This window comes from Sinohyriopsis cumingii, chromosome 4 (assembly GCF_028554795.1).
Source record: "Sinohyriopsis cumingii isolate HCF-2022 chromosome 4, ASM2855479v2, whole genome shotgun sequence".
Classification (NCBI taxonomy): domain Eukaryota; kingdom Metazoa; phylum Mollusca; class Bivalvia; order Unionida; family Unionidae; genus Sinohyriopsis; species Sinohyriopsis cumingii.
The window spans coordinates 99,653,450-99,675,679 of record NC_142964.1 but is presented as its reverse complement, the minus strand read 5'-3'; the positions used below and the strand labels follow the sequence as shown (position 1 = coordinate 99,675,679).

The window sequence follows — 22,230 nt, the reverse complement described above, 5'->3', positions numbered from 1 at the left end:
GATTGGTGGAGTGGGAATAAAAACAAATTGCAAATATGTATATACATACAACAAAGTCTCTCTTGGGCTTTTTCCCCAATTTTGTTTCTTGACCATTTCATTTTTTTTAATACTGAGAAATGTCACAATGTACTCCCATCTGTTAAGCATCAAGATCTTTAATAAATATTTTCTAAGGGTGATAACTCTCTGCAATGGTAGACTGACATAAAACTAAAACAGGATTTTGCCATCAAGTGTCAGCACCAGGGTAACCAGAGTGAACAGTGCAGTGCCAATTTTTTTGTTCCCCACTTTTTGTTGAGCCTACATTCGTGGGAAAGAAGGAAAATAGTTTCTGCACAACAACTACTGTTCTTTATCATCTGTGGTTACCAGATTTTGTTGATGCCTTGCACTTTAGGAGAGGGAGAACCCTGTTGATTTTGTAGTCAGAGGGTAAAAGGTCGAAGTCACCTACTGAAAAAATAACAATGGCTTCTGTGCAATAACATCAGTTCTACATAACCTACATCAGCCACACTTTGAAGATGACTAGTGCTTGAAGTAAATATGAACCCAACTGATTTTTTAAAGTTAAAAGGTCAGAGATTAAGGTCACTGTGACTGAAAGTAGAAAAATTATTTCTGCACGGAAATTTCAGTAACAAACATAGAGGACTATTAAGCTATAGGTGGGGATATAATAATATACAATATGCCATTCACCATACTCTATTCCATATGCTTATATTTCCTAAACCCTTGATTGACTTTGTTCATGCTTGGAATAAATAAATGATTATGAAGCCACAACAATTTATTCTATGGCATGCAAGCTTCCTCCTTTGGCCATGAGGTCACAGTCACAGACTTAGAAAATTTGCATTAAGAATTTTGTTAAAGGTTTTTTCATAGTCTATTCTTTTCTAAACTCCTTGATGGAATTTGTTCATATTTATTATGAAGCTAAGACAATTCTTAACTTACTTGACCTGTTTGAACTTGTGGTCAAGGTGACAGTTTTGGTATATTTTCTTTAAGGTTTTGTAAAGTTGTTTTGTTTGTATATATTTCCTAAAACCCTTGATAGATGGATTTTGTTCATATTTTGCAAGAATGTTTAGAACATTGGCTCAACATATAGACCTCAGCCTTTTTATTATAACAGCTGGTAAGGATAAATTAGGCCTTATTTCTATGTATTCCTACTTTCATTTTCCCAATAATAACTCATTCCAAGCAAGCTTGGTATTGAAGAGCTGAGTTTGTTTGTTAGATTTCTGCATAATTTTTTGCCAGTGTTACTAATAGTTGTATGTCTACTTTTGTTTCTCTATAAATACTTGCTTAATTATTTTTATTCTTATAATTATTAGCCTACTTAATTTTATTCTTATAATTATTAGCTTCTTTGTTTTTATTCTTATAATTATAGGCTTAATTAATTTTATTATAATTATTAGCTTAGTTATTTTTAATCTTATAATTATTACATCATATTGATGAGGCTTTGGATGAGTTTGATTGTCTGTTTGCTACATCATTAGCAAAGTTATAGCCACTGATTTTGTTTGATATTTCATAGATTTTTTCTCTCAGTATTTACAATATCACATATCAGGTATATGCTCCTGATTATTGGATCCACCCTCTTTGATTTCTGCATAAAAACTGCATCATTTTTTTATATTAACTTCTGACTAAATCTAGTAGAGAACATGATATTAATGAGAGCTTGGCTGCGGGTGATTATTATTTTAGTTAACCATTTTTTAGCAAATTGTAGTCCTAGTTGTAAGATGCATTCACTTTCATTTCTGCAAAATAAGCTGCTTTATTATTGTTATTATTATTATTATTATTACCTTTCAACCAAATTTGGTTCACAGCTTGATATTGATGAGACCTTTACTGATTGATTAGGTCATCATGTAGCAGAGTTACTGTCCTTGATTGTCAGCCTGACCCACTTTAATTTCTGCACAATAACAATAACTCTCTTACTAATTAATATTAGATTTGATTCAGATCTAATAGGCAGCTTGATACTGGGTTTGATATCCAGTTTTGGTAAGTTAGACTTTCAGCATTCTGTATCCTCTTTGAGCAGAGTTATGCCATAAAACTCGTGCACCGTTCTTGCCTTTATCTCTTGGTCACGTCCTCTACAAACCTACATAACCTACTTTCAAAGTGAAATTGGCAGACATCATTTCCTGGAACCGATTTTCTTAACATTTATGAATTTCAGGGATGGTGCTGGCTTTAAAAAAGTTGTTGCACAAAAAACTGCCAACCTCAATATTTTGTCACCAATTTTCAAAAAATGTCGGCATTTTCATAATACAGTACTATCTGTTTATCTCATCATCCTTGGGACCAAGGTAATATTGTTGACATAAGGAGATGTTTAGGCCCTAGATAAGACCCGGGGGGGGGGGGGGTGCAAAAAATAAATTCAAATTTCATATACCAGTGAAATTTTTAAGAGATGACTGTTGTCAGCAACTAGGATTTATGCAGAGAAAAAAACTAGTCTGAAATACACTTGCATATTGACAATTTGACATTTGTGTCATACACTCCATAGTGTGTTAAATAATATGCATGAAAAATCCAAAAATTCAATTGTTAGAACATTCATGTATCAATCAAATCCCATTAGAAAACACAACTAAAACATATATATAGAAAATGGTAGTCCTCATTTGATCTTCATCCCATTGTCCACAAACACATTTCATGAAACTTTGCTGACATGTGTCATCCTAGTAGAATGTGGCTGTATAGTTGTTATTTGCTACATATACATGCACTTGAACTGGCCTAGATTTTGGTTAGCCATACCATGATGGCGAGGCTACCAAGGGGACGAGGCTATTGATAGGGAAATGAAAACATATGAACAAATTAAAAAGTTTTAACATTTTTGTATTCTCCCACCTTCATTTAACTCAATGACCAGATAGCTATTGTTTCAAAATATTGGAACTTTAATTTGGGTTTTAAACCACCTTTGGTAGCAGTCGTAAGCATGAACGTTTTTGTTGCAAACAGGAAGCTTTCATGGCACAATAAATATGTTCCAGTCACTATGAAAAATGAATGCTTTTATTTAAAGATCACCGGCCATACTCCAACATTTTCCTGTTTATATCAGATTTGCATTACATGATTAAAAATAGTTATACTCGCACAAAAAAAACAAAAACAATTATCAAGTGTAAAGAAGAAATAATAATTTAATTACTCGAAATAGAAGTATACAACACTGTTACTTCCCCTTAGTTACTATTTCCCACTTATCGAGGATGCAACCGGAAATGACATACATGTATCCCTACAAGACAAAGTACATGTTGTTGAAAAATAAAACACTATAAACCATGGATTTTTAGATGAAACTAATGAAAACTAATTTACTGTTCAGCCTTGTATCGGTATGCGTGCACGACGCACTAGACTGTGTCGCTTTCAAAACTGTTCCATTGTTTCAATTTTCTTTGAAAATTCCCATTAATACAGGTAAAAAGAATCAATGCTGGCTTCCCTGTTTCGGCAGACTTTATATAAATAAAGATGAAAGAAATTGGCACACTTAAAGAATCCAAAGGAACCAAACTTGACTTCCTTTTGTCAGCCGAATTCAGAAAAAAAAAATCGGTAAACTAAAAAGATACCAAAGTCAATTTTCTGGGGTTGGTTTGCATTGTAATAAAATAACCTATGTATTTGATATCCTGTCAGTAAGTTTAAACAATGAGTTTATTGCTCCATGCCAATTGTGTTTATCACCCGGGCTTCTATTTGTTTGCCATATGTAATCATAATTGATGTTTGAAGGGCAAATATTATACACAATAATAACTTGCTTTAATAATACTTTTGTAACCCATGCTAGCAAAAAGATTATCATTTGCACTCACATTTAATGTATTTTAAAATAATGATTATTTTTATTTGCGAGATACCAACTTATAGTTAACCTGGATACAATACAATCTGGGTCAGTTTGCAATAAGTAACTTATCATGCATAAATGGCAGGTGCCTTCAAGCAGTCGGGTGATACTTTCGTCTCATTTGCGATTTTGTTATTTGACATAAGCAATACACATTACACTAAGGATGCATACGCATGCCAGCATCCCCTACATATACGGATTTCTTGGATATATATTTTTAAAAAATAATTTTCGCATGATGAAAAAGGAAGGAATATATGATAACAATGCAAGGTTAATTTCTTTCATGTTATTTTCAAACAAGTGTATGTTTATCAATTTATTTTGTACCGTGAGTGGGGGGGGGGCACAAATTAAACACAAAATTATTTCCTTTCTAATTTGTACGGAATAATGGAGCAGATATGATTGATGATATTGACCAGTAATGACAAGCTTTCAATTTACGCGTGCAAACACTAAGACAACTTGAAAAATAAAAACAATAAAATTAACTGGTAAGAGCTTCATATTGCAGCAACTAAATACTGACAAAATGCTCAACATTATTCTCTCTCTCTCTCTCTCTCTCTCTCTCTCTCTCTCTCTCCTGTGTAATCTAGTATGTATTGTATGCAGCTGTGTTACAATGTGAAGCCTAAAATTAAGTATATTTGTTATGATATCTCATGTACACTACCATTAGCAAAATGTATACGTATTATGTAGAATATTATCTGTTATGTATTTTTGTTTTATAAATGATTATTGATAATTTGACCGGAAGACTTAAATTGAGAATGTCGTTGTGCAGATGCATATATTTGTTAGCATAAAAAATGTATATAAATATTTTAATTAGAACAAGCAAGATATGTCAGTTTGTGTTTTCTCTCATAAATATGTACGTTACGAAGTATGATTATTTTCTTTCAAAGAATATCAAAATAGTTTGTTTAAATTTAGTTTTTTTTTCCCCCTAAAACCTGTTTTACATAGCATCTACTTTTTTGTTGAAGAAAAAGAACGTACAAACTATTGTTAAGTTTGGCTGAATTGTATTTCGAGTTTGGCTGAATTGTCTTTGGGCCAAATTCACTATAATCCGGCATAAATGATACAACTTTCCCATCCCACCCCTATTCGATCCCACAGATTAAATACACTTTTTTCTGGTAAACATGGTTTTTCGGAAAAAGAAAGAACGCTTTTTCCCATCATCACTCTTTTGGTTACATCCATATGCAACAGAGTGCACCATATTTGCTGTACAAAAACATGATCATACGCTATATCACATAGACATTTACGTAGGGAAATTAAGCACTTGAATGGCTTTGGTTGAATAGAAGGGATAAATGTACGTCATATCCGGTTTTGGCATGCGGAAACTACCAATTGTTTACGGAGATTGCCCTATAGTAACAGACTCATTTTAATTAAGTGTCTTTATATTTAAAAGATCAGTTCCAATTGAAAAATTATTTTGACACCTCAGATTATTAGATATGAAGATATTATGAATTAATTTAATGGGCATCATTGTTTATAAAAAATTTAAATGACATTTCATTGATATTTAAATTCATGAATATGTCTTAAACCAAAGTGTTAGTTCATTGAACTATATATTGTAGTTGGTATTGTTTAAATCTGACAAGTGATCGGCTTGAGATGATTATTCTGTTAATTGGTTTATGTCATCATGTGGATGAACCATTCTTCTCAATATTTGTCAGAACAAAGCCAGTAAATAGAGGTTTTAAACTGTTTTTCTTTTAATCCTTGTGAGCAAACCATATTTTGAATGCCCTAGTCATTACACAGGATACTAAACAGTATTCTGTTCATATTAAATGTTTGTATGCTGATACATTTATGTATTCCTTTTTTTATTCCCACTATTATTAAATGATAATGAAACATTTTAACATTTAAAATATCTGAATGTTCCGAATCTGTTTTGCAGTGCCATAAATTGAAACTCTGCTCCAACCCACCCACTTGCCTGCAAAATGTAATTGTGGGGTTGCCTTCTGATAGAAAAATTATTTGATGAGAATTTTGGGACCCTTGCAGTTACTAACACAAATGCATTTGTTTTTATCATTGTCCATTTCTTTGTTTTTGTTGCCAGACTTTAAAAAAAATTGGAATCCATAGATTTTGTAACTTTATAAGGAAGTGTATGAGTGATCTGTGTACAGATTAATTTTAGTTAGCTAATCCTAACTACTAGTAAGCATATAGAGTCCACTCTCATTAAGGGCTACCAAATTTGTTTATAGTTATTTTATCTTAATCCATCATAAAGTTCGTGTCTTTCATTTAGAAGAGTTATCATCTTTGTCTTATTGCTGTCAAACCATCATGTATCCTTGTCTTTTCTCACCCATGCGACAGAGAAATCTAGCTCTTTTGCTGAACTTACTTTTCTTATCTAAGTCTAGTCATCTCAGACCAGTCGTCTCAGTCAAGGTGTCCACTTGCTCAGAACTATTTTTAAAAAAAGAAACCCTTGTTGTCTTCTGCTGTGCCTATGTTGTTGTACTAAAATCAAACAACAACAACAACAGCAACAAATATATAACAAAAACATAGTAACTTAAGGTAAATCCATCTTTGAGAACACACCATAAAAAACATTTTGAGAGAGACAAAGACACAAACACATACAATGTCGAGCTTTTCTGGTATTATGCTAATTTGCTCTACACAGCATGGTCGATTTTATCCTATATGCAGGCCTAGCTCAGTACATTTTCAGGTCAGCGTCATTAAATGTAGCTAAAGCTACCCAACTAGTTTTAAATACTTAGTGTGAAACAAATTATATACTGTTAGCTACATTTAATGACACTGACCTGAAAATTGACTGTGCTACAGATAGGATACAATTCTCAATGTTGTGTGAAATGAACTATAACAGAAAACACTGATCCATGCATATAGACTATAGACCTATACACTTCTTAGCCTCCCAACTCTCTGAACTCTCTTAACAACTACGGAAAACTTAGTAACAGCCCAAAAAGTTTTATATAAAACATGCTTTATTCTAATTTTGTTAAGCATCTCCATTGTGCCCCAGTTGAATCAAAAATATACCTACAATATTTAATGACAAATAATGCTCTTACCAGCCAGAAGGAATCATTTATCCATCAACACATTAATCCATAAGCAAATTTCACTGTAGCACTTGCCATATTTCCAGGACAGAAACATAAATGTTCAAAGAATCTGTGAACTTGAAAGTTTAGCACATGGTTATCCGCTAGAGTCTGTTTTTGGAGGATCTGTTTATATGGGGTGGGGGTAATTTTACAATCAATATTAAGGACAACACAAGTATGTCACAAACAGTTTCACCTCCTCCACAAAAAAGAATAGTTATATATGATAGTGACACAGATCTCTAATTACCCATGAATAATCTAAAGCAAGATATTACTCTTCGTTACAGCTTGTACTAAGTATAACTACAGTAGAGCTGAGTAGCCAATATCGTTTTATTATTTACAATATAACTTTTCAAAATTGGAACAGATGAAAATAAAACAGTTTCTTGTAATAAATATTAAATATTTATTATCAATTTCATATAACATCCATATATTAAATGTGATAATACCTCATTTCTATGCGACGTTTTATGTTGTTATTTTTCTTTGCTCACGTGTATAAATTGTACTTCGGACGCAACGGTCACACCACAACTCATTAACATATTTATATTCATACGCCGCATGTAAACATTGGAAGTGAACACTAGTGAAGAATTCTTTTTACTTTAAAGGAATATATTGGGTGAGAAAAATAATCTACATTGGGGTTCAGACCAAGAAAAGGAAATCCCAGTTGCTTGGTTACATTATATGTCTCCCCACTCGGGCAAGCCTCATGGGGAGACAAATAATATAACCCCTTGACTGGAATTTCCTAGTCATGGTCCAAACCCCAACATAGATTCTGTATATCACTGTCACACAAACATGTATCCTTTTCTTATCACTGTCAAACCATCATTTATCCTTATCTTATCAGTGTCAGACCATCATATATCCTTGTCTTATTGCTGTCAAACCATCTTGCATTCTTGTCTTGACACCGTCAAACCATTATGTATCCTTGTCTTATCAATGTCAAACCATCATATATCCTTGTCTTATAACTGTTGAACCATCATGTATCCTTGTCTTCTCACTGTCAGACCATCATGTATCCTTGTCTTCTCCTTGTCAAACCATCATGTATCCTTGTCTTCTCATTGTCAAACTACCATGTATCCTTGCCTTGTCACTATCAAACTATCATGTATCCTTGCCCTGTCTCTGTCAAACTATCATGTATCCTTGTCTTCTCACTGTCAAACTATCATGTTTCCTTGTCTTATCACTGTCACTCAATCATGTATCCTTGTCTTATCACTGTCAAACCATCATGTATCCTTGTCTTCTCATTGTCAAACCATCTTGTATCCTTGTCTTATCGCTGTCTAACCATCATGTATCCTTGTCCTACTGCTGTCAAACTATCTTGTATCCTTGCCTTGTTGCTGTCAAACCATCATATATCTTTGTCTTATCGCTGTCAAACCATCTGTATCTTTGTCTTATCATTTGCCTTATCACTGTTTAACCATCATGTATCCTTATCACTGTCAAACCATCATGTACCCTTGTCTTATCACTTGTCTTATCGATGTCAAACCATCATGTATCCTTGTCTTATCACTGTCAAACCATCATGTATCCTTGTCTTATCACTGTCAGACCATCATGTATCCTTGTCTTCTCACTGTCAGACCATCATGTATCCTTGTCTTCTCATTGTCAGACCATCATGTATCCTTGTCTTATCACTGTCAACCCATCATGTATCCTTGCCTTGTCACTCTGAAACCATCATGTATCCTTGTCTTGTCACTGTCAAACCATCATGTATCCTTGTTTTACCACTGTCAAACCATCATGTATAATCATGAAGAATGAGTCAGAAATATACTATGTACCTAATATTATCATAATTATTTTTTGAAATCTTAATCATATTTTCATCCGACCACACTTATAAATGTATCATGGTGTATTTTGATACCCCACATATGTCCATCCATCTGTCTGTCTGTTGTCATATCACTTCCTAAAATGCTAAGTAGAAATTCTGGAAACTTTGCAGGTATGTTGCCCCAGTGGTGACCATCTTAATGAGTGGTATCATAATTAGTTCCTTTAGCTGGGAACCCTATTAAGGGTTCAAAGGTCAAATGTACAAAAATTGGAATAACAGTTACATTTTCAAATATTTTCTTCACAAATTTTATATATGCTGTCATAATAGGAAGACTCATCAAATATGCAAGAGATTTTACATTATGATCTTTGGGTCACTGTCTTGGGGGTGGGGCAGGCAGGGTGGAGAAAGAGGGTTTTGGAATATGCATTAACAGCACGTTTTTAGATATAAAATGTTTAAATGTTATCCTCTGACAGTCTCTATGAGAGCAAAATCACAGAGCTTGACAGTGATATTCTATCAAGGAAATCTGGATTTTAAGAGTAGTTATATATTACATTGCAGTCACTTCTGGTGCTAGTTCCTAGTCCTAGGTGAATCTGCTCCTTCAGTTAGTTAATGTTTGCCACAACTGAAAAGGTTGCTTCCTTGCTCTGGATAATTCATGATTATTAGTAATTTCGCATAGAGCATAAATATCTTCAGAGTTCACAGGTATAGGTCACATGATCAACATTAGTTGCCAATGAAGGCAGTGTGATATTGCCAAAAAAGTTGAACTCTGAACATATTTATGCTCCAAGTATAGGAAATTACTAATGTTAAAAAAACAAACAATAATCTCAGCCTGATATCTTAGTCACTTCCATTATTTGGAATCTCATCCTTTATTTGTTTTTGCCATGGATTCCATGCTGTATTATGCATGCCTCTGAGCACTCAAATCCTAGGATCTGTTCCAGTGTATTTTGGTTTATTTCCCATTAAACATATCCATTTCAGTGTTGCATTTGACTTTTTTGTGGGGGGTGGGGGTGGCGCTGAGTTGTCTAAAGTGCTCACCATTACACATCACTGCCATCTCACCCTCTGTCTGCATGGGTTCAAGCCTCAGCCAAGTCTTCTTACTTCATACATTATGAAGGTTATGCAGTCCATGATGTTTGAGTGTCCAAACAGGCAAATGCACTGTATAGCTGAATGCTGGGACCCTCTACACAATAAAAGAGAATTGCTGGCTTTACTTTGGGTCCCTCTACCTCAAGGACCTCCAAGGAGAGAAGGAAAGGGATATTCCTGTCTTGCCCTGTCAACAAAAACCGAATGATGAACTTTTTATACTAGTGGACATGAAAAAGTTCAAGGTGGATATAATTCCATTGGTTTGTTCTTCTATAGGATCACCATCTCTGTCCATCCCTACTCGTTAGGCAATAGAAGATGAAGGTGGTAAGCATCAACAGAGTTTTCTGCCTTTTAGGGTTTTTGGTTACTAGTATGGAAGGGTTTTCAAGGACTCAAGATAAATCCAATCTCCTGCTGCTTCCCCACTCTGCTGTGGTGAATGGCATAGCACAGAAATTATCAAATGGCCAAGATTCCCCTCTTGCCTGTGGCAGCCCCTTGTTCCAGCATTCAGCTTACAATGTGTATTTATCTGTTTGGTGACTTCATGCACTAAAGTATTATCAATGAGGACTTGGAAGCAGTGAAGCTTACAGTCAGACCCTCCTACCATAGCTTCACACACTGATCTCATGGTATCAGTCTCACATAACCTTGTGAGGTAGGAGTCAGCAATTGCCTTGCAGAGACTTCTAGATAATAAGGCACTTGATGTCAGTGGTTCTTTCATAGCACAACTTCTTCATGTGCAAATAATTGCTTAGTGAGACCTCAAATATTTTGCTGGAACACAGCGAGAATCTGTTGAGTCCTTATGCAGTGGTTTAATCTCAGTTTCTATAATGGCTTCTCAAGATCAAAGGGATTAACAACAGTCATTAGCCACAGTTCCAGACCCAGCTAAACCAGCTAAGAAGTGTCCTCAGCCTGGGAGATCTAAGGGTCTCACTGCTGCATGGTTAAGCAGGGGTCCCAGCATAACCACCAGACATCCTTTAAATCATCTCTTCCTTCTTTCATTAAACATGTGCACTTGAAAAGACAGGGTATGAAGTCTCTGCACTTTTATCCTCTCCTTAAGGAAGGAGCAAGTCAACCCAAGGGATTACACCTTCTCTTGCCAAGACACCTCTTCCTTACATCCCAGAAGGTGTTAGACTATGCCTTTTTTAGAGTCCTGATTTGACCTAACAGATGCATGAGTTCTCTACACAATAAAAGTGGATTACTGTGTTACTTTGGGACTCTCCACCTCAAGGACCCCAATTTGGTTCAACTTGACCAAATTAACATGTGTAGGGAAGAGGTATACACTCTAGTTAAGAAGGGGCAGTAGAAAAGGTAATAAACACTCCAGGATTCTATTCATGAATCTTTCTGCTTGCAAGTAAAGGGTAGACATTTTGCCAAATCATTAATTGCTCCCCATTAAACAGATTTATTCAGGAAGAACACTTCAAGATGAAGACATAAGCCTCAAACAACATAATGAAGATTGACTGGGCAGTCTCCATTAACCTCCAGGATGCAGACTTACACATCCCCATCCCCATCTTCAAATCCCACAGGAAATTCAGTGGTTAGAGCATCCGCCTTGGATGCGGGAGGTCATGGGTTCAGTCCCTGGCTGAGTCATACCAAAGACTTACAAAAATGGTGCTAACAGCTGCCTTGCTTGGCACTCAGCATTAAGAGGTTAGTATTGGGACTGGTCGGCCTGGTGTCAGGATAATGTGACTGGGTGGGACATAATGCTACATGTCTGCAGCATGATGCCCCAGTGCTAAACATCACTATAAACTGCCACACTGCAGATGTCATAGCGATATGACTGAAATTTTTGTAAAGCTTCATTAAAAATCCAAATCACATACACACAGAGAGGAAATTCAGGCTCTTTTCTTTGGCCTAGCCTCTGTTCCCACAGCCATTACCAGAGTGATGGGAGTAATAGCAGCTTACATGAGATCATTATGGAATCCATCATCTAGTTATTTGATAACTGGTTGATGTACAACATTCATTCTCCAATATGCCTTACTAAGAGACCTGTCACTCTGTTGGCAGATAGTGACTTTTGTCTGGGTGTAATTCCAAATCAGAAGAAATCAGATCTGATTCATTTTCAAGGGGATAAATTTCCTCATGATTCAAGGGACAGTTTATGTTCCTCTCAGCAGGATTACATAGTTACTGTCCCTCATATCAAGAGTTTGGCAAGACTTCATTGTCTGCTCCCCTCTACTTCTCTTTGGTTCCCCTTGAAAGACATCATAGGACATCTACAATTTTCTCTGCTTGCAAACTTGAGACCTTGCAGGGACCTTTGTTTGAACTCAGTTCCTTTGGTATCCAGTTTCATTTCCACTTGAGTTAGTGGCTAAATCAGGACTGGTTCATTAGGGCTCATGGTTTCTGAAGGCATCTTCTCTTCATATTAACAACCTAGAAATGCAGACCATTTTCCATTCACCATAGGGATTACATCTATCTCATGAGACACCACTGTATTATGGTTGCCATGGACAACACCTTGGTTGTATCATATCTCAGACATCACAGAAGCACCCATACACCTTCTTTTTGCTTGGAAGCTTGGAATCTCCTGAAAAGGACAGCTTTGGGGGGAATTACTCTCCAAGTCTGCCACATTTCAGATAACAGATATGTCCTGGTGGACAACCTGTCAGTTTGTCCTCAAAGAATGGTCTCATTTTTAACAGCTTCTCTCTGTGGCATCAGTGTTTTTGGGTTAACAATATCTACTTTTTGGTTGCTGCCCCCAGTGGATTACTTCTGAGGAAGGACCAACAGTTGCAGCATGGAGTGTGGCTCCTGCACAATAGTTAACTGACTCCCCACCTTCTTACCTGGCCCATGGCAAAGCATATCTCAGCCACAGTAAGTTTTCTAGCAGGGTTGCCAAATGCAACATCCAGGCTCGAAGACATTTGATCTGCAACATTTACAATGCCAAGAGAGAAGTACTCTATAACTGGTGCAGTAGGCAACAAATTGATCCATTGTGACCACAACTGTTGATTTTCTTCTCTTTCTTTTCAAAGAAAAATATTGCTCAGTCTCCACCTTTGGGCTATACAGCAAGTATCTCCCATACTATTTAAGATTCCTATGAACTTTACCATAGGGTCAGACCCTAATCTTTAGGACCTTATCAGGTGGCTTTAGTTTCAAAGACCAGCTTATTGCTTTTTAATGTCTAATGCCTGGGTGGAATCTTTTGTGTGTTCTTTTGTTGCTGTTTAACCAACCTTATAAACACTTGAGGGAGGCTTCCTTTGAGAATTTTACTTTACAGAAGGTCTTCTTTCTCTCTCAATCATCTTTGAGAAGAAGAAATGAAATTTATGCCTTATCTGTACAAAAAGGGATTACTGTGATTCAGTGGCAACTATGATTCAGTTTCCGTCATTATTAGCCTGGTTTCTGGCCTAGAATCAGCTATTTTTGGTAGCCCCTAAATCGTGTGAAATCCCAAATCTAAGATGTATCCGTGCAAGGGATGATCAAATTAAACTCCTTTACCAGGTTAGGGACATATTTTTCTTTTTGGCTCAGTCAAATGGGAAAATAAATGGATGAAATAATTTCATTCTCCCTCTCAAAGTTACTGATGATACTTTGGCAGTTACCATCTCGAGATGGCCAATTCTATCAAAAGAGCTTATTAATCTCTCACTGAGATATCTTTCCTGTAGAAAATCGGAGCCCATCAGGTTAGGGTTTGTGCTGCATATTTTGGCTTATCTTAATCATTCTTCTCTGGATGATGTCATTGAGGCCACCTTCTTGCCGTCTCAATCTGCCTCTTCATTCTACCATCATTCACTGTCATAACAGAGTGAAGGTATTTATGCATTAGGCCTTGCCATTGCTGTTCCTCCAATCTGAGGCAGAGCACCCAACTGACAGTAGCTTTCTATGTTAACTCTTTTAGATGTGCATGGGTCCATCAGCCAGTCTCAAGGCTGGGAATGTCACCTACATAATAAGAACAGATAACTTATTACGGCTATTAAAATTAGTGGGGGGAGGGTAAAACTAATTATTAATTATGTATAACTTGCATGTTATATTATTAGCAGATTCCTTCCTTCCTTCCTCCCTGCTCTGATGTCCTTTCAGTCATGATCCAAGTGAAAGAAGGATGACTTTCTGAATGACAGAAGTGACTATGGTATCAGACTGGGACTGTGTTTACTTATGTTCTAGACCTCTGGTTGCTAACTGAATGACAGAGGTGACTAAGGTATCAGACTGGGACTGTGTTTACTTAGGTTCTAGACCTCCAGTTGCTAACTGAATGACAGAAATGACTGGTATCAGACTGGGACTGTGTTTATTTATGTTCTAGACCTCCAGTTGCTAACTGAATGACAGGTGACTAAGGTATCAGACTGGGACTGTGTTTACTTAGATTCTAGACCACCAGTTGCTAACTGAATGACAGAAATGACTGGTATCAGACTGGGACTGTGTTTACTTAGGTTCTAGACCTCCAGTTGCTAACTGAATGACAGAAATGACTGGTATCAGACTGGGACTGTGTTTACTTAGATTCTAGACCTCCAGTTGCTAACTGAATGACAGAAATGACTGGTATCAGACTGGGACTGTGTTTACTTAGATTCTAGACCTCCAGTTGCTAACTGAATGACAGAAATGACTGGTATCAGACTGGGACTGTGTTTACTTAGGTTCTAGACCTCCAGTTGCTAACTGAATGACAGAAATGACTGGTATCAGACTGGGACTGTGTTTACTTAGGTTCTAGACCTCCAGTTGCTAACTGAATGACAGAAATGACTGGTATCAGACTGGGACTGTGTTTACTTAGATTCTAGACCTCCAGTTGCTAATTGAATAACAGAAATGACTAAGGTATCAGGCTGGGATTATGTTTTCTTATGTTCTAGACCTCTTAAGTTACTAATTGAAGGAGGAAATTCACCTTGCGCTGGAGGCATGTACCAGAAAAACTGATAGCAATGTAATAAAAACAGGTTGATATTAGGTAGTACAAATTTGCCTTACCACCTTTCTACCCCTCCTAAAAAAATATACACGTTTCTTAGCTAGAATTTACTGTTGAACTCTGAAGAGACATACCTAAAGCTTAAAACATGGTGTGGGTATGTGAAGGACTTGGATAATGTTATGCTATATGTGATACATCTCTCATCTTTAACAAGAAGTTAACAGCCATGCTAAATATATTCCCAGGCCAGAGCAACATGGAGCTGACTTGCTTGGCCCCCTGTCTGATATTTTGAACTTCTGCACAGAGGAACATTATGCCCCAGCTGTTGCTATGGCCCTGGAGGGTCTGTGTTGCCTTTGTGAGACAGAGGTAAGTCAGTACATAACAAACCTGAATTTGTTATCCCCCAGTCATTTGCAGTGGTCCAGGCACCTTGCTTTGATCCTGTTCAAACCTGTTTTATATATATATATATATATATATATATATATATATATATATATATATATATATATATATATATATATATACAGTATATATATGAGAGGACAACACGATGCTTGATGATATGCCCACCTTATTTTAAAAAAACTAACAAATAATTTTATAGGATTTTTTAACCCCAATTTTTTTATAAAGGGAAATATACTAATATGCTTGTCTTTATTTGCATATGTCTGTCTGTCTCAAGAGGCTTATTGGCACAGTTAGGAATGAACCATTTGATGTTGACAAAATGAAGCTTTCGATTCATATGTAGGGGATCTGATTAGGGGACCTGATTTCGATTCATATGTAGGGGACCTGATTAGAGTGTCATCCTATCTGAATGCTTATTTTTCTTAAGTTGTTTTTATTAGTCTTAAATTTAACTTTTTGGGTGTGAACATTGTTAAAATGATCGACCACTTGACCTTGTACATTGAAACTAAGAAGGTGGTTCTTAGATATGTAGATGGCCAGATTAGATTTTCTCAATATTGAAGGATGTTCTTTGTTTTGAATATTCATTCTTCTGACTGTTAGAATCATATCTCCAGTAATTGTAAATAGGTTAACACGTGTTCAGGGGAAAACAATGTTTTATCTACCATCTGGCAAGTTTAGAGGAAGATTAGATATATTTAACTAATTGAGTTACCCTCTTTAAATATAGACATTATTAATAATAATAATAATATTATTATTATTATTATTATTATTTATGTTGTTGTCTTTCTACAAGTTATCTTGATTTGATAATGAAAAATCAAGTCTGACTTAATCTTTATTAAATAAATAGTTCCATTTATAACTCTGAAAGAAACTATGTTAAAACTCAAATTGTTGTGTCATGTTTCCATGACAAGTTTAGCAATAGATAGTCCACAAAATTGACCCACTTCTTCCATATTGCAAAGGACATAATTGTTCAGTTATTGTTTATTCTCTCAGTATTTTTTTTGAATTATCAGCATGAAAATAATCACAGATTAAACATAAATTACACAATAACTTGATACCAAAAATAAGTATACAGCTGGAAGTTCTAAATGCACGTGCTTTGTTCAAAATGGCTGCCGTGCTTGATGCAAGGGAGACAAAACTGTATAACTGAGCAATCAGTCTGTTTGCATTTAGCTCCCTTAATTGCAATTCCACAGCCAGATTAGTGGTTGCATCTTCTCAGTCATCAAATACAAATGTTTTCATGCAGTTGTTAGGGAGTTTACAGGCAAATATGCAACATTCTTCCAAGTGTAATCAACCTTCCAGGAGTGACTTAGGTGTTAATGAACATTTTAACGTGAATTTTTTTTAGATTTGATATTATGTTATGACTCATGGAAGTTGAAACCAGCAATTTAAGTAAAATTAACATGTTATGTATTTCTTATCACTGCTCCGCTGACCTAGTGGTTAGAGTGTCTGCCTCGGATGTGGGAGGTAATGGGTTCGATCCCTGACTGAGTCAAACCAAAGACTTACAAAAATGGTACTAACAGCTGCCTCGCTTGGCGCTCAGCATTAAGAGGTTAGTGTTAGGACTGGTTGGCCTGGTGTCAGAATAATGTGACTGGGTGGGGACATCATGCTACATGTCTGCGGTATGATGCCCCAGTGCTGGACATCACTATAAACTGCCACATTGCAGACATCATAGCGATATGACTGAAATATTGTTAAATCTACGTTAAAAATCCAAATTACATCACACAACACACAACACATTTATTTCTTTACTATACATAGTCAGAATTCAAGAGACACTTAACAATTTTGTGAAATAAATTCTAAATAATACTAAAATTCCTATCACAAGTCCAAAACTATAGAATGTTCTGGAAATGTGGAATGTTCTTAATATATTCCTGTAGTCTTGAATGTCTGGTTGTACCACAGTGACGCAGTCCAGAATGTCTTTGAATGAGTTCACAATAATGCCAAAAGTAGTGCGTTAGTCCAAAAGTTGATGAGGACTTTTTAATTCCAATGAATATTTTAAATAAACAAATTCTCCGTAATTGTGTCTGAACACAACTGTAAATCTGATCAGTGGATTCCACAGACTGATCTTAAAACAAATTAATTATTTGTTATCAGTTCCTTATTTATAGACATTTAGCTTGACCTGCAACATAATAAAATTTAAAGATTTCTGATGGAGGAACCTAGTCTAACTGGATCAAGACTGATGTTGTACTCTTCCTACATAAATTGTCTGTTTCTAGAATGTTCTGAACTAAAAAGTTATGTTAACATATTATTTACAACTTACAATCATGGACAAAAGTTACTGTATTTACCACATGTTGGGACACGAAAAAATAATTTTTTTTTTCGTGTCCCAGAACTTATGGTGATTTTTTTTAAAACCTACACCATGTGTCCCAAGACTGAAGAAATGAAATAAATTGTCTTCAATTTGTGCTCCCACCCCTCCCCAGGCCACACCACATGTTACAATAAAATAGATAAATAAAATGCTTATTTGATAATAAAATGAAAGAAACTAACCTTGTACTGTTATCATTTATTCACTTTTTTGGTAGACATTAGCATTTTATTAAAGGAAAAATATATTCACGAACTGCGTGTAAGTAACGCATGCATCCATAGTGTTATTGCTTTCGTCAGACAACACAACACATTGGTCATTGACGTGAATATTAAGAAATGAATCATGTTTGGTTGTCCTCAAAGGTTTGAATGTTATGAGAATAAAAACTGGATCCTGCAAAATCACATACGAGAGAGAGAGTGAGAATTATCAGCCCCTTTGCTTGAAAGCACCTGCCATTCATGCGTGACACGGTGTAAGGTACAAAATAACCAAGAGTGTATTATATCCAGGGTAACAATATGACAGTATCTCACAAACTAAAATCATTATTAGAAATACATTCACTGTGAGTACAAATGACAATCTTTTTGATTCCATGGTTTACAGAAGTCTTATAAAAGCAAGCTAATGCTGTGTATACTATTTACACTGAAGAACTCGAAACCCATTTGCGTCAATTATGACTACAGATGGCATATAAATGAAAGCCCAGGTGTTGAATAAACACACCTTGTAACAGCCATAAAGTCATTGTTTGAACTTACCGGTAGGATATCAAATACAAAGGTTAATTTATTACAAAGCAAGCCGACCCTGAAAGCAGATTTTGGATTCCTTTTAGTGTGGAGATTTTTTGTAAAATATACATACGTGTACAAAATCAGCCAACATGGGAAAGCCAGCTTTGATTTCTTTCTACCAGTTTTCACTGGGATTTTGAAAATAAATAGAAACAATGGAACACTTTGAAACAATAACTTCTCACACATTTACACAAAAAGTGATTCCTCACATTGTTATCACGTACATAGCATATATAAAGGGGAATAAAACTAAAACAAAATAAACCACATTATAGATAATCACTATTATGGATAAGTTTGTAGTACGATACTCAAATAGTGAAGAGGCCTTGCCTCGTGCATGGAAAGAAAATGCGTTGCCTAAAGCTTCATCTGAGAGGCCCATAGGTCGACCAAAAAAGCATGCTAGAGAGGAGGAGTGTGATGTAAAAGAAAATGAACCAACTGCAAAAAGACAAGAAATTGGAGAACCCAGTCAGGTGAGAGATGATGCCTACAAAATTGATGATGTCAGGCGAGGGCATTACAAGCATTTTACATTAAAGCAAACAGAGGAAGTTGTAAATTTCTCAAAATTGCATGGAATTCAAGTAACAGCAAGGCATTTCAAAATCCCCAAATCAACCATAGCAGATTGGTCAAAAATAGACTTTTCTCAGCAGCTGAATGTATAGGGACATTTAGCAAGAAGTGGGAGACCAGTATCATATGGCAATGAGTTAGATGGAAAAATTGCAAAGTGGGTTCTCGTCTAATGCGATCTTCAGATCCCTGTTAGTGTGGACACTATATATGCTTATGCCAAAGAATTTGTGTCAAGTGAACATCCAGGAATTGAGTTTCAAGCCAGTAGTAACTGGGCAAAAGGTTTTTTTAAAGTGACACAACCTCGGGCTTCATTCATGGACAATGATGGCCCAGCATCTCCCATAAGATTTGGAGGAGAAAATAAATTATATCACGAATTCGTAAAGGCAAGAAGAGAAGAAGACAATTTTGAAGACAAGATGATAATTAACATGGATGAAACTCCTATGTACTTTGATCTCATTCCAGGATGAACTTTTGAAGAGAAAGGTGTTAAAAATGTGAGAATTTGCACGACTAGTGTGGATAAAAAGCATCTAATCTTAGTACTTGCAGTTTCTTCTGCAGAATACGTGTTGCTGCCAATGAAAAGTTTTCATGATGTGACGGAGCTAAAAGATATTCAGGCACCAAAAAAGATGGGTCGTACGTGTGCAGGAGAAGGGTTGGGTTGATGAGGAGGTGGTGCTGCTGTGGATTAAAGAGATATATCTCAAGTATACAGGAAAGGAGCGATCTCTTTTTGCGATGGATTCTTTCTGAGTGCATATTACAGATGTTGTAAAACATTCTTTGAGAAGGTTTAACACGGTGCCTGCAGTTATTCTGGGTGGATGCACCTAACAAGCTACAGCCACTAGACTTCAGTGTAAATAAACTGGTCAAGTTAGACATGAGGAAAAGCTGGACAAATTTTATTCATAAAGCAGCATTTTCCAAGGAAAATGACAACATGTCTCGTATTAAGAGTGGAGATAAACAAACAATTGTGAAATAGATTGTGAAAGCAGTCGAATCGCTTCGGGACAAGCCAGATCTGATCCAAAAATCATTTAATGTTTGTGGTATTAACAATAACTTGAATGTATGTGAGGACAATATCATAAGAGATACTGAATGTGATGGCAGTGATAGTAAAAAGGAAAAATTTGATGGATTTGAGCCTGAGGAGGTTGAGTGGGCAGTTAATAATGTGGACAGATTGAAGGATTTAAATTAAATATATATTAGCAGCATTCAAGTTTGTTCAGCAGTACTTGTCAGACATCACTGCTGTGTAAATAAAAGATGTTTGGTTTTGGAATTAGTATGTTTATCAATCACTCTGTACCATCACTATCTATCAGTATCTCTCTTTCTTTCTCTCTCTCTCTCTCTGATTATGTTTTTACGCTATTGTTGTTGTTGTAGGGTTTAACTCCATTTTTCAGCACACGATAGGCTATACATGGCGGCTAGTATTAATGGTGGAGGAAGAACCGGGCAAAACCCCGGAAAGAACCACTAACCAATCAGAAGCTACTGGCAAGCTTTCTCACATACCCGCATTGGCTGAATCCGAGACTCGAACCCATGCAGACAGTGGTGAGACGGCAGTGATTCGTAACGGAAAGCGCTTTAGACCACTTGGCCACTTGGGGCCCCTTGTTTTTACGTAATTACAGTGAATAGTTTATACTATGCTCATCAATAGTTATTTTGCCAAAATAAGTCTTGTAAAAAGCACGAACGGCAAATAAATCTTGGCATTTAATAATAAAAAAACTTTGTTGAAGCTTAAATTAGAACAGAAAAAGTTGAAATCATTCTCATATACACAAACGATTCGTTCTTACCTGAGCTCTTGTTCTTAGCAAATTTGCATCTATGAAGAAAAGTGTAAACAAATACTACTCACAGCATTTTCTTTTTTAAAGTTTTTTAAAAATAAAATTTACGTTTGAGTGCATTTTCTGACATGTAATTTTCGAATGATATAAAAGGTGTCCCACAACTTACGACTCGAAAAAAAAATGTGTCCCAGAACATACAGTGCACAAAAAATTACTTTTAAAATAAATTTATGGTGTCCCAACAAATACAGTGTCCCAGCATATACGGTTAATACAGTAATCAGGTAAACATTGTGTTTATAAATGACCATTATCTTAAAGTCCAATCTACAGTCATAAACAAAAGTTAAGACATAATATAGATATACATAATTATACAATCTTCTTGTAGCAGACACTCATGCATAAATATTTGTGTGCACGGTGAATATGAATGGGCATTAACTGTTAGATCATGATAATTGGTAGTTGGCTAGAACAGGATCTGCAGTGGAACATAGTTTATCTGCAGTCAGTATAAAGTCTACAGTCAAACATAAGTAGGTTATCTGTTGTAGCTAGTCAGTATAGAGTCTACAGACGAACATAAGTTAAGAGTCTACACAAGTTATCTATAGCAGCTAGTCAGTATAGAGTCTACAGTGGAACATGAACAAGTTATCATTTGTAGCTAGCCAGTATAGAATCTACAGTCGAACATAAGTTTAGAGTCTACACAAGTTATCTATGGCAGCTAGTCAGTATAGAGTCTACAGTGGAACATGAACAAGTTGTCATTTGTAGCTAGCCAGTATAGAATCTACAGAGGAACATAAAGGTTCTCACATTGATGCAGAATGTGGTATAAGGCTCTCACTTTCATATGTTGCATTCTGTTAACTGATCTTTTCACAGAATATTTGGGTATAAGGTTCTCACATTAATACATCGCCTGCTATTAGGTGTTCTTTTCACAGATTGCTTGTGTATAAGGCTTTCACGTTGATATGTCGCATGCCATTAGGTGTTCTTTTCACAGAATGCTAGTGTATAAGGTTGTTACAATTATACAGAATGATAGGTTCTTAGGCTGTCACATTGATGCAGAATGCTTGGGTTTGAGGCTTTCACAC

The 22,230-nt window shown here is 35.9% G+C and overlaps 1 protein-coding gene across 9 annotated transcripts in view; it reads left to right on the top strand.

Moving 5' to 3' along the window:
* LOC149801763 (focadhesin-like) overlaps nucleotides 1-22,230 on the top strand; it is a 596,289-nt gene that overhangs the window by 424,827 nt on the left and 149,232 nt on the right. For all 9 annotated transcript variants that reach the window (XM_089956096.1, XM_089956095.1, XM_089956091.1 and 6 more), the window contains one exon: nucleotides 15,314-15,440. In XM_089956096.1, coding sequence (XP_089812222.1) covers nucleotides 15,314-15,440 — 127 coding nt within the window. The remainder of the gene's footprint in view (nucleotides 1-15,313; nucleotides 15,441-22,230) is intronic.